The sequence below is a fragment of the Pseudochaenichthys georgianus genome, chromosome 10, assembly GCF_902827115.2.
Source record: "Pseudochaenichthys georgianus chromosome 10, fPseGeo1.2, whole genome shotgun sequence".
Lineage (NCBI taxonomy): Eukaryota > Metazoa > Chordata > Actinopteri > Perciformes > Channichthyidae > Pseudochaenichthys > Pseudochaenichthys georgianus.
This window is the reverse complement of record NC_047512.1, coordinates 11,834,232-11,855,350: the sequence shown is the minus strand read 5'-3', so window position 1 is coordinate 11,855,350 and position 21,119 is coordinate 11,834,232. Positions and strand designations below refer to the sequence as shown.

At 41.1% G+C, this 21,119-nt stretch overlaps 1 protein-coding gene across 1 annotated transcript in view; it reads right to left on the bottom strand.

The window, feature by feature from the left end:
* The window catches only part of slit3 (slit homolog 3 (Drosophila)), a 231,783-nt gene that overhangs the window by 13,234 nt on the left and 197,430 nt on the right, over window positions 1-21,119 (bottom strand). The window contains exons 24-33 of the mRNA XM_034092676.1: window positions 18,451-18,522; window positions 18,287-18,369; window positions 18,071-18,151; window positions 16,522-16,646; window positions 13,631-13,728; window positions 10,041-10,180; window positions 7,502-7,595; window positions 6,027-6,164; window positions 5,203-5,443; window positions 3,556-3,686 (exon numbers count right to left, since the gene is read on the bottom strand). Coding sequence (XP_033948567.1) covers window positions 3,556-3,686; window positions 5,203-5,443; window positions 6,027-6,164; window positions 7,502-7,595; window positions 10,041-10,180; window positions 13,631-13,728; window positions 16,522-16,646; window positions 18,071-18,151; window positions 18,287-18,369; window positions 18,451-18,522 — 1,203 coding nt within the window. The remainder of the gene's footprint in view (window positions 1-3,555; window positions 3,687-5,202; window positions 5,444-6,026; window positions 6,165-7,501; window positions 7,596-10,040; window positions 10,181-13,630; window positions 13,729-16,521; window positions 16,647-18,070; window positions 18,152-18,286; window positions 18,370-18,450; window positions 18,523-21,119) is intronic.

Genomic DNA, 21,119 nt, shown 5'->3' with positions numbered 1-21,119 from the left:
AAACGTCTCTACAACTGTGCACGCTCTCTGGCCTAAATTCACCTCCAGGCTTGAATACAGCATCACATTATTATAATGAAGCAGTTTGTATGCATCAGTTTATCAAGGGTCAATGATGACATCATACAGAGTTCACATTCACCAACACACTGCCTCATAACCTCTACACATAGATTTACATTCTGACTGTGCTTTAGCGGTTGTAAAACTCAATTTCTATACATACATGCAACAGCATAACAGTATAGCCCATATCATCAGATTTCAACAGCAGTGAGAATGTACAATGCTCTTAAACCTTTTATAGCGCGTTCAAAGAAACTATGAGAAACTGTCTTTTTTTCCTGGTCCAAATCATACTTTTTTATACAAATCTAAGTCTCAAACTGAGTGGAAGCACACTGCTTGCCGCACACCATTTATGACAGAGCGGACTGAATGCGTCAGCATAGACAGTATGTGTGAACACTTTCGTGCAGACACCAAAAAACTTTAAACCAAACCACATGGGTGTCCATTTTGGACTATATCCGGCCATTCACAGTTTAACACCTTGCACTAAACTGTTACTGGCAGGAAAAGACTCCATCATTCCTCCTCTTCATGTCATACATCACGTCAAGTATAACAATTTGAATCCCGGCATTATATAGTGACACTAAAGAAAGGGTTTAAAATAATCATAATTGAAATTTCTGATGCAGAAACGGTCTTGCCCTTGATCTTGTAAATTGTGGCTTCAGTGCTTTTCTAAGACAGCAGCTTTGAGGATTTATATTATGACATAATGTCTTAATCCTGAAGTCAATATGTAATAAACCGGCTGCTTATTATCATCAGAAGCAGTAAGGCTACCTCCTTCTGTGACCTTGTCTCCACCCACAGTAACAATAGAACAGAGGAGAGCCAAAATCAAAAAGCCAGATGTCACATGCTAAGAAAATCACTGATTGAATTACATAGAGAGAAGGATTGTGAGTAAATGAGAAAGCAATAAACCCTCATCTGTCTTTACTCCATCTTCTCTCACTTCTTCTCTCTGTCTCGTAACCTCTCGTCATTCTTTTGCAGTTGGTATTTTTACCCTGACTGCATAAAGTCATTCAAAAGTGGTACGAAAAGCTTGTTAAATATCTTTGTAATACTGTAACATTTATCTTCATACTTGGGTATAATTGCTATAAGAAATGAGACCTTGGTCAGAATGATTGGTCGCCTCTGTCTCAAACCAGTGGTATTGTTGGGTCTCTTTCAAGTTGAATGTTGTGTTTTTAAATCCTTTCCAAGCTCGACTTAAAGTTAGAACTTACTTTTCCATCTGCATTTGACACCTCCCATTATCTGCCGCTGTGAGAAAACTGGAAATATCAGCTCTATTTGGACTGGCACAGCGGGGCCTCTCCATGCCTTGTTCAATAAAACTCTCCTTTGACACTCAGTATTACAGTAATGTAGATATATTCATTTGCTGCTTTATTCCACTGCATGTATCTTCCTTACGCAGTTTAACAGATTAGGTGTAAAAGCTTGAGACACATCATCTTGCCAGAAGTCTTTTTGGATATTGGTATTTATTCAGATTCAGTGGTAATGAAATATTGCTTCTGAATGTATTTCATGTCATCAAGTTTGCACTGCTGTCTGTTTCAAACTGAATATCCCTCGAGACAATCCATGGGATTACATCTTGTGACATATATCCCTCACACATCTCCCTTCCTCTTTCCTGCTACCACAGACAGTACAGACAGAGAAGCAGACAGAATCAATAAGAGCCAATCAGCACCAGACAATGATGGACAAGAACCTTTTTTCGCTCGTCTCTCTCTACTTTAATGTAAAGTCAGGCAATCCTTTTTCTGTCCCTCTTTTCATTCTCTCCTTTCCTATGTCATGTACCTTCTCTTTCCTTTCAACTTTCTCTAAATCCAACCTTCAGGTCCGAAAGCCATTAGGCCTCAGATTTGGGTTTTCCTGTACAGCAGCTCAGAACGACGTACATCCTTTCTGCATACTTTATTATCTGGTTACATCTCTTTTGTTATAGCCACATTTAACCAGAAACAACATGAATGTTCGTAGTAGTTTCTGAGGCTTTAGAAAATAAACCGAAATGGAGTGAATTACATGTCACGCTATGACAAAAACCCTTTATTAATTATTATAAATCATCTATGGGATGAGAAAAGTACAAGTCCCCTCAGGTTAATTTCTATATTAATATTCTTACACAGTTTCACACAGCATCAAATGGCTTATAATTCATTCATAAACATGGCATGGTATAAGCCTTAGGAGACTAATTTAACCAGGCCGTGTTTTGACGTAAAATGTAACTTATATTAAAATCTACGATTCAATCCACTAAAGACACCAGGGAAAATGTTGGCAGTGCCTTTAATGATTAGTATTTCTGCAAACATGTATAGTTGTACGGTAGTAGCAAGTCTTCTTTTTGTTTCTATATACTACCACATGCTGAAATACAATCTGCATATGTTGCATAAAAGCCCTAAATGGTTTCTCCTGCAAGTATCTACTGAAAACACAATCATGTTCTTTTCCTGGATTACCATTGCTCTTTCCATAGCTCACCACGGTATATCCATTTCTATGAAACTGTTAATGTAGTTTATCACATTATATCCAGGGGCTTCACCGACTGAATGGGGGATTTGGTTTTCACTGGTTGAAGATTTATCTGGTGGGTTTCACTCGGGGACACGGCTGTCTAGTCAAGATTGTAAAGGAATTTTCTGAGTTCATGTTTGTTGAAAGAGGGAAGTGCTTGTACATGGATCTGCTACTGTGTGTGTGTGTGTGTGTGTGTGTGTGTGTGTGTGTGTGTGTGTGTGTGTGTGTGTGTGTGTGTGTGTGTGTGTGTGTGTGTGTGTGTGTGTGTGTGTGTGTGTGTGTGTGTGTGTGTGTGTGTGTGTGTGTGTGTGTGTGTGTGTGTGTGTGTGTGTGTGCGTGTGTGTTTCAGAATAAGCCAATGGAATTGTGCTCTCATGGCCAGATCAGCACTTACTGAAAAGTCCTTAGTACTGTAAATAAAAAATCTCACATCCTTGAAACCTTTAGTTGTGCCTATGAGTGTATTTTTGTCTGCTCTACCTTGAACTTTTGTAACACTTGAGTCTTATTTATGTTAAGTTAGTGCTTTTTGATTTCTAAAGTGTGTTAAACTTTCTTTGAACCCATGTATCAAGTGCAACATATATATATTTCATTTATTTGATAAAGCTTAAATAAAGAAATTGGAAAAATATGCTTTTCTAATTGAGAGTAAAGAAAAGAGTGAACATGCAAAAGCAAATTCAAAGTCAATGTGTGAGTTAACTAGGTTAAAACTTGATCTTCAGCATGTCATACTGAGGATAAGAATGCTTCATTGCAGAGGACAAGAGAGCAAGAGAGTACTTTGATGTGTGTGTGTGTGTGTGTGTGTGTGTGTGTGTGTGTGTGTGTGTGTGTGTGTGTGTGTGTGTGTGTGTGTGTGTGTGTGTGTGTGTGTGTGTGTGTGTGTGTGTGTGTGTGTGTGTCTTTGTGGCATACCTGTAAACAGTAGTGGGTGGGTAGGTGGCGATGTCGTAGATGAGTCTTATGTGTCCCTGGTACAGCTCCAGAGCCAGGGGGTCGTGGTCTTCCTTATACAACAAAATACCGTTGTCTTTATCTGTAGCCACCTGGAGGGACATAATGGTAAGATAAGAAATAAAGAAAGTAATAATTGAAGACAGTACAAAGGATGACTGCGGAAACACACCTCAATCCATCACCTTCCTTCATGCAATGCCGATTGTCTTTGTTATATTACAAGTAAGCTAATTTATTTTAACATCTGGTGATTTATGTGAACATTTTTTTTACTTGTTTTTGAAAGCGAGAAAACACTTTTGTTACTCCTGGGTTTCACTTCCTTACCATTTCTTTAGCTTTGTAAAATCTAGACCGCTCAAGAGAACCTGGCAAAGCCCCTACAAGTAACTGAGCTAGTTCCTAGTTTGATATAAGACACCAATTGATGATACATGAAATGCACTTTGTATTAAAGTTGGTAGCTCACAACCCGTTAAAGAACTAGACTTCCACAATTAGAGAACCTGTAAATTCTATCGCACACGTCTCTAAAACAAGGTCACTCACGCCTCCCTCCCGCACAGACACACTTGACATGTCACACTCGCTCGCATGTGCCACTGAGCGCTAACTAACTACTAGCGAGTGGAAATGGGGCCAAGGGGCCAAGCGCTTAACACTCTGGCTTCAATGGAGCATAGCCAAGTCAACACCTGCTAACAAGCTGCTGGAGAAAAAGAAGAGGGTCGAGGCGGAGTGAGAAGAGAGAAAAGGAAGAAGAAATGTAGAGCACCGCAGAGAGAGAGTGAGAGCGGGATGGAAGAAAGAGTGAGATTTAGGAAGGTGGGTGAAGAGAGAACTGGTATGCAGACGCAAAGAAAAGGGGAAAAGTGTTAAAGAGAAAGAGAAACACATCCAGTGATTTATGAAGTGCTGTGGCCCTTTCATTCTTTTTTCATTTGCTCTCTCTTGCCTCTGAGTCAGGGCCTCTTGGTATACTTTGAACAGTCTTGGCACTGACACCGAAAGCTCCTGGCAGGAAAGCAGAGGCTTACACACACATACACATTCACTCACACTCACATGGTCCAAACAGGTGGTAAATATCAATTAGACTGTCCTTCTTTTCTTGTTTCTCTTTCACCCACTTACACTCTCATTTCCAAAGAGAAGGAAAATATGTCTTTATTAGGATATTATTATCTCAGGTGTCTAAAATGTATGCTCTGTGGGAATGAGTGTGTGTGTGTGTGAGTGTGAGTGTGAGTGTGAGTGTGAGTGTGAGTGTGTGTGTGTGTGTGTGTGTGTGTGTGTGTGTGTGTGTGTGCGCGCATGGAAACAGAGGGTGTAGCAGATGTTTGCTTTGCTTCGTCGGCACTAAGTCGTGCAACTCTATAGGTTTGATTTGAGCAGCTCGCAGCTCTATTCCAAGTCGACCATAAATGTTTTCCAAGTAGCGCAGCAGAATATGGCTTTTGTACTTCCAAATGTTGACTTACCATTAAAGATAGGATACATTACAATATATGTTTAGCTTAATCCATAAAAGGAAACGTTGTACAAACACCTAAGAGACCAGATTTCTACAAAAACCTTGTTAGCAGAGGTCAAAGTCGGCCATACCTGTAATGAAATATGCGCGGTGGGACGGAGTTTCGCACTTGGCAGCTCGACATATCCATCCCGACCCAGGAAGTGAACAGTGGCCATCTTGTCACATTTATTGCCGTAGAAACCGGGCATGCAGCGGCAGACGGGTTCCCCAGCAGCCACCAGGCACTGGGCGCCGTTCTGGCAATCTGATTGGTCACATGGGCTGGTCTGAAGCAAGATCATTGGTGGAGGGTTTTCACAGAAAAGCCCGCTGAGGGAGGAGAAGGTAACACGGGATGAGATAACTTGTTCAAATGGCTTTAATGAGGCGATTTGCTGTGTCAGAGTCCTCTGATAAAATGTGTTTAATACCCGCTAGGTTTGTCATTGCATTACATTTGGAGATTGTTGAAGCCGTCCAGGTAATATTCTTTAAAGGAAATGGACATGTTTTATCAGTATGACACAGCAAACAGATTCTACATTGTTGTCCACGCTATCTTCTTGCATCTTTGAATGTCCTCTCTTTGCCCATAATGAATCCATCTGTCCACTGCTGTCTGTCTCCTTCATCCGTTTGTTTCCTGCATACCTACGACTTCCTCTCTCTCACCTTCTGTCTCTCTCTATCTGTCTGTCCCTTGTGATGAATTTGTTCCTCTCAAAACAACAGTCTCTGCTATAATTAACCACATGGAGCTGCATCTGTTGCACACACACAAACACACTCATGCACGCAGTGGGTCGAAATAGTCAAGTGTCTGATTATGAAGAGCCATCTGTATCCTCCCAGTCTGGCCCTGCAGAGAGTGACTGTTTTCGTCTCTACGAAACCCATTTTCCAAGACTCTTACCTGAATCCCTCCTTACAGACGCAGGTATATCCGTTAACAGCATCCACACACTCCGCTCCGTGTTGACACTTATTCTCCAGACAGTCATTATAGTCCTGCTGGCAGTGTTGGCCCACATAGCCCGGTAAACACTCGCACCTAGTGGCATGGGAATATGGAGATTACTGAGTGTGTGCAACAGGCTGATTACAGATGCTTTACTGCACCAAGAGGTGACAGGTGGCAGTTCTTTTCTACAGCCTGTATTTTAAGAAACAGCACGTTTCCCAGAGCTGGACTAATGCACTAATGTCTGTTTGGGGATTGATATTGGCGAATCATAATAAAAAATGTTTTATTTTATTGCGTCTGGCTCTATAAGCTGCTTTAGCTGAAAAAGAAACAACATTTTGATGAGAGAATAAGGACAAATGTTAAATTAAGTAATATCTAAGGAAAAGTGGTGTTAAGTATACTTGTGTGGGATGAACAGATTGTTTATAAAGTGCCATCTGTTGCCCGAAGCAAAATGTCTTATCTTCCCAAGAATGTTTTATTTTAGTTTTACGACAACATAATTAGCGTTTTATTTCATTTATCTAGGCAAGGCACGTTTATTTATATAGCACCTTTAAGCACCAGGCAATTCAAGGTGCTTTACACAAATGAAAGACATTCAGATAAAGGCATTTAAAAACAGTAAAAGATAATAAAAGAAACATTAAAAGAAAAACAAAAAATGAAAGACATTAAGAACATGGCATTTAAAATCAGTCATTAAAAAGAAAAGCTAATAAAAGAAACATTAAAAGATAAAAGTTACAGTGCAGTCGAAGATATGAATAGTTCAATTATTTCGGTTCTTGATTTGTAATTTATTCACAGAACCTCCCTTTGGAAATCCGAATATTTCCGTCCCGATTGTTAATTTAGACTGATTGTTTTCACCATGTTTCGCTCGCATGACATCCACAATCGGACCCTCAGGAGGGTGTACTAGCCCCCTACTCTGCGTTGCGTTCCATAACAAAGTCTTTAAGTGTTACCTGAACACCCCGTGTTACCAAAACACTATTTTTCACCCGTCGGTTAAAATATAAAAATCTTCAGTTTTTCACATAACAACAGCAAATAAATGGTAAAGTAATTAGGTAAGTTGAAAAATAATGGCATGATAATGGTGATGTGTTCTGAAAATTGCCCACATTTAAGCCAGTAATAAGGAAGACGATGATAACAGCTAAATGACTGCAAGTGTAATGGTTCTTTTGCAAACCCTGAGATTAACTGCTTCAAATGTTACTGTCTACCTGGTTTTGTATTTGTCTAATCAAATAGACACATTCCCAAAGCAGTGATGATAATTCAAATTTTCCTTGTTTCTTAAAATAAACTACTTTTAGCATTTTGACCTTGACGCTTCTGTCACTTTGCTGTCACTCCCTGGTGACCTCCGACCCTTGTCAGTGCTGACCCCCTGCGAAGCTGTCCCTCACCTGTAAGTGCGGCCGACATGGATGCATTTTGAGTCGTGCTGACATGGGTCGAAACCATGGAGACAAGAGTCAACCACCTCGTCACACAGGTCACCTGGTGACAAAAAGAGAAAATAAACGTTTATTTCTTTAGTAATTAAATAAACATAGCTAGTCAATCTAAACCATCACGTGTGGGGGTGTGTTTTAGCTTTTGTTTTATGCAGATTACAGCATCATTCAACAGAAATACAGAACATAGGAAAAAGGATGATAAAAAGAGATGGGAGGAGAGGGCTAGTCTCACATGTTTTCTCTGTCAGCTTTAAATCACAGCGGAAAGAGAGAAAAACAAGGGTGGAAACAGATCATTTATAGATGTGTCTATCTTGTTCAAAGCCTTTCGATAATGTCTTCATACACACACACAGAGGGAATAGCATTATCAGCTTTTTCTCAGAGCTGATGGAAAGGGGGGTTAATAGGCTGTGTAACAGTGGCTGCAGTTTACTAATGTACTCAGCGACACTCACACACACTTGCAGTCTCAAAGGGTGAGAAGGGCTAACAGTGTGTGTGAAAGCAGTAGCTGAAATTGGTCATATGAAGGAAGAGGGGATTGAGAAAGGTCAGGCCCATTTCCATCCTTCTCTGTCTGCTTTAATCTAATCGTGCTGCCTGACTCCCACCCTGTCTGTCTCCACCACTCTCCTCTCAAGTCGCTTTAGATGCAAGTCCTTCTGAGCAACAGTGCACTCCTGCATCTGCTGGAAACCTCAATTGAGATCTTAAAGCAACAGCAATGGTACAAGAAGCTTCATTGTTAAGCTTGTTTACACTTTGAAGACTCAGTTAAAGATGCCCACATAAATGTATTCATGTAAAATAAACAGCTAAGCAATGGATGAGGTGGTTTCAAAAGATGATACACATGTTGGGACAGATGTATGCATTGGCCTTTCATTTCTTGCCCACTGTTTGTGTTTTCAGTGTGTGTGCCATTAAGCAATAGATAGATTACCATTTTAATTTTCTTTAACACAAAATAAAACACTTTTGATTCAATATCTTAAAATGCTAGCAAGAAATTGTTTATATTTTTTATAATAGTTTATGTAGCATCATCTGCAAGTCAAAAAGTCCACCTCACAACATTGTTGCTCCTTTCCGAAAAACACTAATGTCTTTATATAAAAACATTTGTTTGCATAGTTTCCATAGGGACGTCTTGACCTTTTGTTCGAGTGCCAGCTTGGACATGTTACAATTTGCAAACACAATTTATCTCATTATCTATAAGAATGCAGCACATTTATCCTCATGTCCATTTTTTTCTTTTTGAATTGCAACTCCTGGGTTGTGGAAATGGTATCTCAGCTTTTTAAAAGGTCTTGTGACCTTCATTCCTGATGTTTTTTCTCCTCACCTCTGTGGTGCAAATCGGACGCGACAGTCCTCGTTGCTGGGTTTGGAGAAAGCTGAGCGACTAGTGAGAGACCGTCCTCTTAATGTGACAGCTGATGATTAGGCCTCGGTTCACTGAGCTGAGCCAAAGGAACCAGCTGTGTGTGTGTGTGTGTGTGTGTGTGTGTGTGTGTGTGTGTGTGTGTGTGTGTGTGTGTGTGTGTGTGCGGGCGTGTGTGTGTGCGTGCGTGCGTACGTACGCACACAACAGCTGTATGTGGTAAAGTGGCTGGCAATGTAAGGCTGCTCAATGCCAACAACGATAATGACATGGTGAGTGTGTGTATTTTGACTGAGATCCAGGGTCAAAGGGGACCAGCTGTGAATGTGCGTGTGTTTGTGTGTGTGTGTGTGTGTGTGTGTGTGTGTGTGCGTGTGTGTGTGTGTGTGTGTATGTGTGTTTTAGAGGACACTGTTACAGATATAAAAACTTCCAGTCCAGCTTGATTTTTCTGCACCAACCAAGGATCTTTTCGGTTTTTATGCCCTTTATCGGCCCTTTCTTTCCCCTTGCTATGTTTATGTTTCCCTTTCCTTCTAGTGCCACCAGTCTGTCATTCTCCACCCTGCCTCTTTCTCTCTTTCCTGTGTGACTGCTCTTAAACCTCCTGTAGGAGCAGTTTCACTGCGGAGAGGCTGTCCATTACTAACTTACCATCCAGTAAAGTGGAAAATGTGATTTGTGTGTGTGTGTGTGTGTGTGTGTGTGTGTGTGTGTGTGTGTGTGTGTGTGTGTGTGTGTGTGTGTGTGTGTGTGTGTGTGTGTGTGTGTGTGTGTGTGTGTGTGTGTGTGTGTGTGTGTGTGTGTGTGTGTGTGTTTGAGTGCCTAGTTGAGGGACTTGGTGACAGTCCCAGCCTCATAGCTCATGGGGCAAAGACTGAGGGTTTCAGAGAAATCAGAGAGTAGAAATAGACTCAGTGTGTGTGTGTGTGTGTGTGTGTGTGTGTGTGTGTGTGTGTGTGTGTGTGTGTGTGTGTGTGTGTGTGTGTGTGTGTGTGTGTGTGTGTGTGTGTGTGTGTGTGTGTGTGTGTGTGTGTGTGTGTGTGTGTGTGTGTGTGTGTGTGTGTGTGTCGGTGTGTGTGTCGGTGTGTGTACCTGTGTAGTTGGGGGGACAGACGCAGGTGTAGTTGTTCACTCCGTCGATGCAGGTGGAGTTGTTCTCACAGTCGTTGTCCTCACAGTCGTCTGGGTTTATCTCACAACGCTGGCCTTCAAAACCTGGTGGACACACGCAGCTGGAAACACACACACACACAATGAGCATTATATGATCTGAGCACACACTCCAGCTGCACAACTTGAAATGAAACCAGCCAGATGAATCTGCTGCTCAACTTCATCTCCCCTTGATCGTATAATCGTATAAGGGCAGAACAACTATTGAATCTGTATTCTAGTGGCTTTTATTTCCACTGGTTCTTACACACCACTGGAGTCTTATCAAGATAAATGCCTTATTTTATATCAGAAATTTCGTTTTAACGTGGCTGGTTAAAGTTGTACTACTACTGCGTCACGCTAACCCTCGTTGACTATTTTCTTCTGCTCTAAAACACATGGAAAGCAGTCTTCTCTGCTGAACACAGTCCTTTGATTCATGTATTCTCTGTCTTTCTTGGTGGGTCTTTCCTTAATGAATACCAGAATGTCCTTCAGGGTCTATGAAAAAACCAAATCAACACATCTCGAGCGAAGAAAAACAATGCTGAAACATCGTTTTTAATTTCTGGTTTGACGCCACTACAGTTACCACCTGGGCGACTAAAGGAATTATCAAAGCCTACTTTCCCCCTCTATTCATCTTCCTCCCCGATTCATTTCACCCTCCTTTTTTCTCTGCAGCCCTTGATGTCTCTCTCCTCTCCCCACCCTCCTTATCTCAGTTCGGTTGACTCCCTATAATAGATCACATGCACTCAAAAACACACACCGCCTTTAGGCAAAGATAAACACCATGAATCTGACCACAGCTGCACTCAGCGGTTCGACCTCTCTCACGACTGTCTCTGCTTCTGTTGGGCTCTTACACTTTACTGAACAACTTTATTTTATTTCAGAGGAAGGTCATCCTACACATTTGTGTGCAGAACCGAATCATCCCACACAAACAGAAACTGATATCCTACACTGATCCTCATATTCTCTTGCACCTGTGAATGTTTTCATTGATTCAAATGGTTGTTTCCCATTCATGCCAAACAGTAAAACCGTCTCATCTTATTTCCTAGTAGAGAGTATTTATTTACCCTTTTTGTCCTGATAAATTATTAGCTGTGGGTATGGTTATATGTTTTAATTTGCATAAAGTTATACATTTAAAGGAGTAATTCCTCTGCAAAGTCGGCGTCAAAAGAAAATGAGACAAGGGAAAATGCAGGAGTTAGAAATAAAACGTTTTTCTTAGAAATATAAATGAGAAAAGACGGCCAGCGCAGACAGGGTCAGACAGAGAGCACTGCTCCACCAATCAAATCCCAGTCTTGACATTTAAAGGACATTTTTCGACAAATGGGTCCCTGCTAAGAACCAAGGCTAATTGGACTTATTGAATATCCCCGACCGATTATATAACATGATAAAATGTCAAAGGGGTCTGGTCTCCAACTATTTTTGTCTGTGAGTCTCAGAGGACACACGTACCCACCTGTGTTGGTATTAACATTTAAGAGAAGTTCTGTAAAGGGTAAAGCGACCCCTAATAGCATTACCACGCAGGAAGTTAAAGGCCAGATGCTTTACAAAGGGCAAAGGCCTTGTTAAGGTACAGGCGGATCTGGTTAAGATATTCACGACAATTGTTTCAATCAAAGCGGCTGTTTGTCATGAGTCTGAGACAAAGAGGGATTTGTTTGACACACTGATGACCGTGGCATGTGTGTGTGTGGACAATTACAGTATTGGGCATGAAGAATGTAGACTACGTTTCTGTCTTTGTATAAATTGAGCAAAATCACTTGTAAGGCTGCCGTAAAGAGGCCCTTTCATGCTTTTGCGGTTCTCAAATGTTCCTGGAGTGTGTTGTATATTTTGTGTGCATGGAAATGGTCTGCACAGGCTGAATCCCCTGTGTTCCCTCCACAGGGAGTTTCTCTCCCACACACTCTGAACACGCCTGCAATGCCCAATAGGAGTCCTTTGTTTTCTTCAGAAACATAGTGACATCACTACGTAAAACTTGTGCTTCTCTTGGCTAGCGCTCCAACACATGTTTGTGATAGGGTAAAGGTTGGGACATCTCTAAGCTGTTACTAACCAATCAGTGCAGAACCACTGGTTTCAGACAGAGGGTGAAAAGAGGTTCTGCGGCACCTTTTTCAACATAAAAGGGCTCTTTTATTGCTTTTTAAAACCTTTATTTTATGAGTGTCAAATGTGGTGTATTTCTGGTGTGGTTAACTTTAATGGCAAAAGGGCTGTTTTGTTAAAAAAAAATCACCAAATAAAAAAGTTACACGACTCACTTCAATTCATCACTTTTCTTACACTTGGATTACTTTTGGTTTGTGGTCTGCTACTTGAGCTCCATTTGGTCTCATGTCACTATATGTTTAAATTAGGCGCAGAGGTGTGAAAAGCTATTTTAAGATCCCGCATCGGCTGCACTCCCTGAACAGCTGCTGCGGAGATGCTCTTGACCTCTGGCGCCTCCAGTGGAGCTGCAGGAGTCAAGCTGAGATTGTGTTGGGCAGCTCCCAGGTGTGAATGTGTGCAACTGCATGAATGTGAATCAGGGGTTGCTGGACAGGAGCGAGCGAGTGCAGGACGCTTATCCAGGATGAATATAAATGGATAAAGGGGTCAAGGCTTTTTGAATGGGGATTAAAGCTTATGCTGTTCATCAGCTTAAATTACTTGACAGTAAAGTATTATGGATGTTTCTTTTAATCGGTGATTGTCTGAGGATATTCAAGGGGGATTTATTTTTTCCACAGTCTAAAGAAATTAATTTAGAAAGCTTTACATGTCTATTTTTTCGTTTGAATACACTGATTGAATAAGTCTACATCTTGTCAGTGGATATGTACAGTAACAAGTGAGAACCAGAACGACTGATCATGTTTCTGCTTTGGGTTCGCACTACAGATGCATTGCAAATACCCATAATAAATTATCTGTGCATTGTACAAAAACACAGATACCACATTTACATTTGGGCATCAATGCTTATATTAAAATGAAAGGCTCATGTCAACATAATGTCTTTGTTGTGAGAGATTATATTATATGGTGCTTTACATAATATGTGTCTAACCACCAAAGAAATACCACACACAGGAACAGTGTGTCGTCGTACTGACAGCATTTTAAAACATCCCTTGGAGCATGTGAGGAGGTCAGAGAGGGCGTACAGATTTAATGAGCAACCCAAATGGGGGTTCCTTCTTCCTGTCTTACCCCCTCCTCCACAGCGAACACAGGGAGAAAAACGCATCACATGGTCAAAGTAAGTTGTTATCTTGGATAATGCATTGTCCAGTGAGGACTGTCCAACCTATTCATGTCGTCAATATTTATGTGAGCCGAGTCAAGTACATTTTTCTTTAAAATGAGAATACAGGGGGATGTTTATAAAATAATCACACGAATAGAGAGGCGTGGCAGTGCAGTGCATATTGACACTCAATTACACAGCTGTGATGGTTTGAAACTACTATATAAGACATTATTTAACAATAGATTTGTACCTGAAGTGGTCTTCAAAGCCAGGCTGGATGTGGCAGGTTCCTCCATTAGTGCAGGGGAAACTAACACAGGCATTGATGGGTATTTCACAGTTGTGACCCTGGAGGAGAGGACAAGCAAAAAGAAAAGGTTATAACTGGACATCATTATTTGATTTACTTTGGCTCTCCATTACATGTTCCTGTTACTTTCTGATGTTGTTAAACACTTGCACTGACAGCAGAAGATGTGGCTATTAAGCTACATGCTAATGATGGGAAACCTTCGTCTGGGTGACCAGATGGTGCAGGGATAAAGGCAATCGCCCACCAGAGACGTGGGATCAATACCTTGCATGGACCTAAAGAGTAAATACAGTTGGCAGTAATGGTGTGCCTGCAAGCACTGCAGAATGTAAATACATCTCTCTGCGATTAAAAACGTGCATAAAAACTGAATTTCTATTTTAATATGGAAACAATTTCACTATTGCCTTTTCCAAAAAATAAAAAAACGTTTGGACTAATGACAGGTTGACATACAATGACCGTAGGTGATATTGCTTTTTCAAGGAATAAGTCAAGCTGGGTAGGCCAGACAGTTTCCATTTAGTTTCTAGACGCATATTCAACTACCAATGTTCCGCTTAAGGACCTGAGACTTTTTTATATTTGAGATGTAGCGAAAGCCTGCCAATAGATAGAAGGTTTAATAATCTTATTCTGGTTGGTTAATCTAAAAATACGGCAATTTCTTAACCAACCGCTCTACTTTCTTCCTTTTAACCCACACTCACAGCAATCAGCTCCCCCATGTGTTTTCACTGTGCAGTGTGCACACATGTACAGCATGAGTACTGGCTGCTGCTTTGATTCATTGCTCTTTTCACCACACACCTGTTTTCTAAATAAACAGCTTTCACTAGGAACTGTATCAGGTATCAGAGTCCTCCACATACACACCCAGTCTCTCTGTCTCCACATCGAGCCCTGGGGCAGTAGTTTTAATTTCAAACCACCAGACCTTTGGCCACCAACACACCCGCCTCCTCTGATCAAAGCAGCTAACAGGACGTTTGTTCTTGCTGTCCTTCTCCATCTGTCTTCATTATTTCCTCCTCTTTTCCTTTCATGTCTATCTTCACTTTTTCAGTCTTACTTACTCTCCCTCTTTCTACTCTTTCCTATACATTTGTTCTCAGTAACCCATTTGCAATTCGTCTTTCTTATACTTTCTCCTGTTGTTTGAGTTGGTCTCACTTCTTCCTCTTCATCTGTCTCCCTCCCTTCTTTGTTCTCTGCGGCTCCTTTGATTCCTCTAACACATTTTAATTAACGTTGTCCAAGTGGACACAGAAAGGAAAACACACTCAGACATGCACATGCACAGACACACACTTAGGTGCAAACACACACACCCATACACACACCCCAACAGTCCCTGTTTTCCAGTCTGTGACCTTGGCAAGTGATGGTCTAATTAAAAGCGAGATGAAGGCTTTGTCCTCCTGTAAAAGCCCAAAGGTTATGAGGAGTGTGCACACATGAGACCACAAGTGTATCTGAAAACGGCTTGCACATACACACACAAACACTGATACACACACACACACTCCCACAGAAGCCTGAACCGTCTGATCTCTACACACGTACAGACAAACTGGTTGGTAATCTGATGTGCACGCACGCACGCACGCACGCACGCGCACACACACACACACACACACACACACACACACACACACACACACACACACACACACACACACACACACACACACACACACACAGCCTTAATGCAAATCGACCTCCCACTACTAGATTTTCATGTCTTTCCTAACGCAGGGGTCTTGACAATTATTACACCCTTCGTCGTTTGACCGGTCGATACCTTCCAGGGCAGCCAGCTGCAGTCATCATTTCTCTATTGATGAACAGTTAGAACATTATGCATGCGAGGCCAAAGCTAAGCCAGATAATACTACTAATACCAACGGCTTATGCAGCATGGCTATCCATACAGGATACCTCTCACACATGCAGCCGAGCCAGTTCCATGAATCTGACAGCAACAGTAACAAATGTTTTGCTGCTGTGCCGCCCAGATCCACAATTCACAAGCTTCAGGATACAGAGGGAGCATTGCATACATAATGCTTATTTATGAGACACTGCTGGTAGTAGGGATCAGGGGGTAGAGTAACATTGTCAAGTTTCACATCTGCTTCAATATAATTTCACACTTGAAACATTTTGTAATCACCTTTAACAATTAAACGTGGGGTAGGTCATTTTGGAGAAACCAGCTCGAGTGTGCTAGCATTTGAAAATACACAGCCGGAAAAAATCTGCCACTTCCTTACAGAGCCCCTCCTCCAACACACACGAACGTGCACATGACCAATGAGGGCACGAGATAAGTTTGTGCACAGATGGAAGGCTGACAGGCAGGTAGGCCATCCAGTTACTTTAGCCGGCTAAAATGATTGGTCGTGCTTTTTACAGTACTACGGCTTCCACAGATGAATTTTTGTATGTATTTATTGTCTAAGCATTTAATATATTCATTGCTATCGGGATGTTAAGAGCATTCCATGGAATATAACAAAAAGTATTTCTGAAATAAATTACATACCCTACCTTTAAATGGAGTATGGTAGAGGGGATGAACTTCTTACCCCAATAAGACATAAAAATGGCCAATACGGGATCATACGAGAGATTTCTTAAATGAATATTTGTATATTAATATAGATAAAAAGTGCATTGGGACCTTGCAATATCACTTCAAAATCTCTAATATTTAGTAAACTGTGGGTTTGTAGAGATTAAACAAAGTTGGCTTCTATTGTAAACTAAGGACCGTACCCATATTACTCCATTTCACTTTAAAGAGTATCTGTATAGTGTCTCACCTTGAATCCATATGGGCAGGAGCAGCTGTAGGATCCAGTAGCATCAGAGGCACAGGTACCATTGTTTTGACAGGGTGCTGCCAGGCAGGGGGCGCACTTAGACATCAGGCTGATGTCTACCGGACCTACAAAAGATAACAGAGCCAGGTAAGTGTAAGGTACACGAGGGAAACAAGAAATGGAGGTAAGGAGAGGAAAAGGAAGCACAAATGGATTGTTTCCAGTAAAAATGTCTGACAGGATAAGAGAAGTAAGAGCTTAAGAGCGATACATGTGTTTTGTTTTTCAAAGGCTGGTGCATGTACAGTAGGAACAAGGGGAAGCGAGCTGGAATCCCTGCGATGATGTGAGTTTCCTCTATACCTGGACAAAGGTTTGATCCCAGCACCTGAGTGAAAGTCCAATTTATACTACCAACGTTCACGCCCCTGCGTTACTGTTCCTCCTTGCATGTAGGACCATGGTGTTCAAGATGTATTCTTTTCAGTGTGTAGATGTCCCCTGTGGTCTGATACCAGGGGAGCCCAAGGACAGGTTATAATAGAGCGGAGTTGACCCTGTACTCAAGATATAACTGAGAGTTTTTTTATGTTGCTCAATCTTTCTCTATCAACGTAGGCAATCCTCAATCATACATGGCGAGCTGGATTTCTGAACAGAGTACTAAACAGTAGTTCTTGATGCATACATGCTTGATTAAAGTTTGTTTTCAGAAGCATAACAATAGTATAACAATATATACAAAAACATTAAGTGGCTCACCCAGAAAAATATGATTTGCTTTAAAGCCTTCCACTAATCTTAGCTATTTCCTGCTTCCAAGCTTTAAAAGTGTATCTAAAGTGCAATATCTCCAAAAAACGTAAACGGATGTGCTCTGAAGAGGTGGACATGCGATACAGAAGAAAACACAGTTGCTAAAGCCAATCCCATCTCGCACTTAGAGTAAAAGTTAGAGCATGGTACACCTTGGACAGGTAACTTAGTGGACAACACATTATCGCACAGACAACAAACACATGCACGCGTCCTTTAAGACCAATGAACAGTTAAAGGTTCGTGCATGTTGTTGGACTGAAGTCCAGTGGTCCGCAATCGATCTGGCTGTTGGTCTGAATTGCACACAGCCATGTAACTGTTAGACCATTGGCAGCCCTCCTCACCAAACACACTGAAACATGACCTGAGACTGGGTATACAGTCAATGTTGGCCCACAGATTGCCTAAAAGCAAAAGTCAGACCAGTGGAAGAAAAGTTAATCACACAGTTGCTTGACTTCCACTGGTCTGGATCTTTCAATGGAACACTACAAGGTCAAAAATAAAATACTCCACCAATGAAAACAAGTAAAAGGGTCAAACTTAACGTAATAATAAGACTCCGAGTAGCAATCCAGTTCACTTTGAAAGAGTCATGACACAGAACAAGATTTTGTACTAAAACAGGACATATCGGATATAAAATACCTGATATAAAATACTGGTAGTAGTTGATGATGAATAAAGGCCGAAGGAGGTCAGTGAGCAGAATAAAAAGGAGACTATTTACCTGTACACTGGAATCTGTTGAGTGGCGTGGTGAGCAGGAGCCTGTCAGTCATGTCAGGAGGTCCCGTACAACGAGCAATGCCTACAAAAACACATTTCATTGGCATCAACAGAGACTTCTCATCAACAACATTTGAGATCAACTTAACAGAATTGGACATATTTTGGATGGAGGTATTTTGACAGCAGTATTTTGATAGATTTTTTATTTTCTTACCAGGCTCTTTGAAGCCAGCCTTGACCCACTGAGAGAGCCAGCGCAGGTCACAGTTACAGAACAGGGGATTGGCACCAAGAGCACTACACACACAAACATAATTAAAATGTTATCCACAACACTTGCTTTCAAGACACACACGAGATGCACAGCGCTGCACTTACAGGTGGGACAGAGCGGTCAGGTGGTTGAAAGCTCCTTCTGGTATTGTTGAAAGGTCGTTACCATGGAGAGTGCTGGAGGACAGAGAGAAGTGTACATGAATATTAAATACACACAACTAACCTTGTTACAAATTTAAAAGGGTCACTTTCTGACCCGTTGTTAATTTTAATTAGCACTTAATTAATTTGATGAAGCATTATTTTATAATCACACTTTCTGCAGCAAGTAGAAGGATGCTGAAACATTTATTTTGTTTGGTTCGATGCATGTAAAAAGACCAGTGGTTAACACAAGTTGTTCATGTTTTGTCATCTGACATAAAACAGGTCAGTAAATACCCAAGTTGTGTACTAACAAGTGGCAAAAAGAAACGACATTTTGGGGGAAATTAAACGCCTTGAACACAGAAAAGGGTACTCACTGGTGCTGTGGTGTGGTTCGTTTAAAGCTTAACATAAGTGTTTAAATTGAATGCATTTACACTTCAAACGACATAAAGGTATAATGTATTTGTGAGATTAGCATGCTGAACGAAACATATACTGTATCATAAACGTTTGTTTTCCAAAGAGCTTATTTCAGAGCTTATTAATCCTACAGTCAAATATTCAATTTTCTATTGGTCAAGAGACAATGACGATGCTATTTTTCGGGTGGGCACATTTAGAAATGGATGATATGGATGGGCTATCATTCCTTCTACTATTGTACTTATATTGACACAGCTGCCATTGTTAACTGCCCTTACTTAGATACAAATCGTGAAACTGTATTTAAGGTTTACCGATCGTCGAAAGCACTTATGACTAATCTTAACACACATATCTAAACAAGCCACTGCCGCATATACTGTACATCATATCAGGGGTAAATGGAACTGAAAACCCAGCTGCCTAATACTGGATTTCCAACAAACTAATACACCAGCCCTGACTAGCTGCATGCTAAATTATTCAAATTATCTATGGTTCCTCGTCTGCAGACACACCATTGTAATTTATAATGGAACATAAATCAAATATTTATGAAAGAAAAACACAAAATAAACAGATTTCTTATTTTCATCGTTGGGCAATAAAGGTTGTCCTGGTCCCTGAATATAAACTGTCTCATATGGTCGTGTGTGTGTGTGTGTGTGTGTGTGTGTGTGTGTGTGTGTGTGTGTGTGTGTGTGTGTGAGTAAAAAAACCGTTGTGTCAAAGGGACAAACTGCAGGCTGTGATGTGCATCGGTGTGAGCCTGTGGGTTATTGTGCAGAAGTTTGTGCACGTAGATGAATGTGTGTGTCAGAAACTTTTGTCTCCAAGGGCTCATAGATTGCCGCCGAGTGTGTGTATGTGTGTCCTTTGTGTCTCGACATTTGAGTGTGTGGCCTTCTGGATATAAGTTCACATTCCATTAGAGCGAAGGGCTGTAGCAGGGGACAGCTATCAAACCAACACTATTGGAAAAGTGCGTGTATGTGTGTGTGTGTGTGTCTGAGTGTGATTCTGTGTGTGCAGATTCAGGTCAGTGTGAAGCTGTGTGTATGTTTGTGTGTGTGCTATATGCCTGTGTATCAGTGAAAATGTACGTGTTTGTGTGCATCACCGTCTGTGTGTATTTGTGCATCTAGTTACGGTGGTCTAACAGCCCAAGTGTAAGTCTGGCCCAGAGGGGGTTGTGGGTAATGAGGAAGTGACAGTGATAGCTGCCTGGCAACCAGTTGCTATGCGGGACCAGACAGGGATCAGTCCCCAAGGCAACATCAACTAAAATGGAAGGAAGAAAAGAGGGACGAAACAAAAAAAAAGCAAAACTTCTACAAGGAAAAAGCTTTGCAGGAGATATACTGTATGTGGATATATAGAAGAAAGGCCAGAAACAAGGCACACTTCTTTACGCCTGAAACCCCGACATGTTCTTAATGAACAAACAATGGTGGCAATAGTTCAGGAGCAACTGTATACAGAGTGTAATACAATGTAAATGTATCAGATCTCAATTTATTATGTAATGTTAATAGGGCTTCATTTGAACGCAGTTTATAATGAATGTTACATTTTAATAGATCTTGAGCCAATAGTACCACTAACATATTCAGTAAAGAATATCAGTGTTAACTCTACTATTTGCATTATATTTTGCACCATAAACACCACTGTGCCATCAAGCTTAAAAACGACATATTCACAGAATATAAGTTGTTGTTGTCAAAATGTTGTCCAACAATATTTAGTAAAGCAAAAGGTGAAAGTGGCTACATTTACTCTGTGATGCAAAACATCAGGGAATATGATCATGTAGCCTTGCTTTTTTAAGCCTCTACCCCTAGACAGGTCGGTTTGATAATAAATAAAGACACTCAATTAATTAGATTTTCATTTAATTACCGCTGGTGTTTTTCTGGGTTCCTTAAAACTATGTTGGTGTTGATTATCAAGAGTAACAGACACTGTTTGAGAGCTATGCTGCTCTTATGTGAGTATACTTGTCTTTGGGGTACATTTACCTTTAAGACATGCTTGAAATGATGTTGTCTGACCTTGCTGCAGAAATATTATTACCAACGTACAACTTGGCATGTATACGGGCTAAGAGTGTGTGTTTCAGGTTGTATGTGTGGGCGAGGATGGTTAGACAGCAATATGCATGTGTACACTGTGCGTGCCCGTGTGTGTTTGCGAGA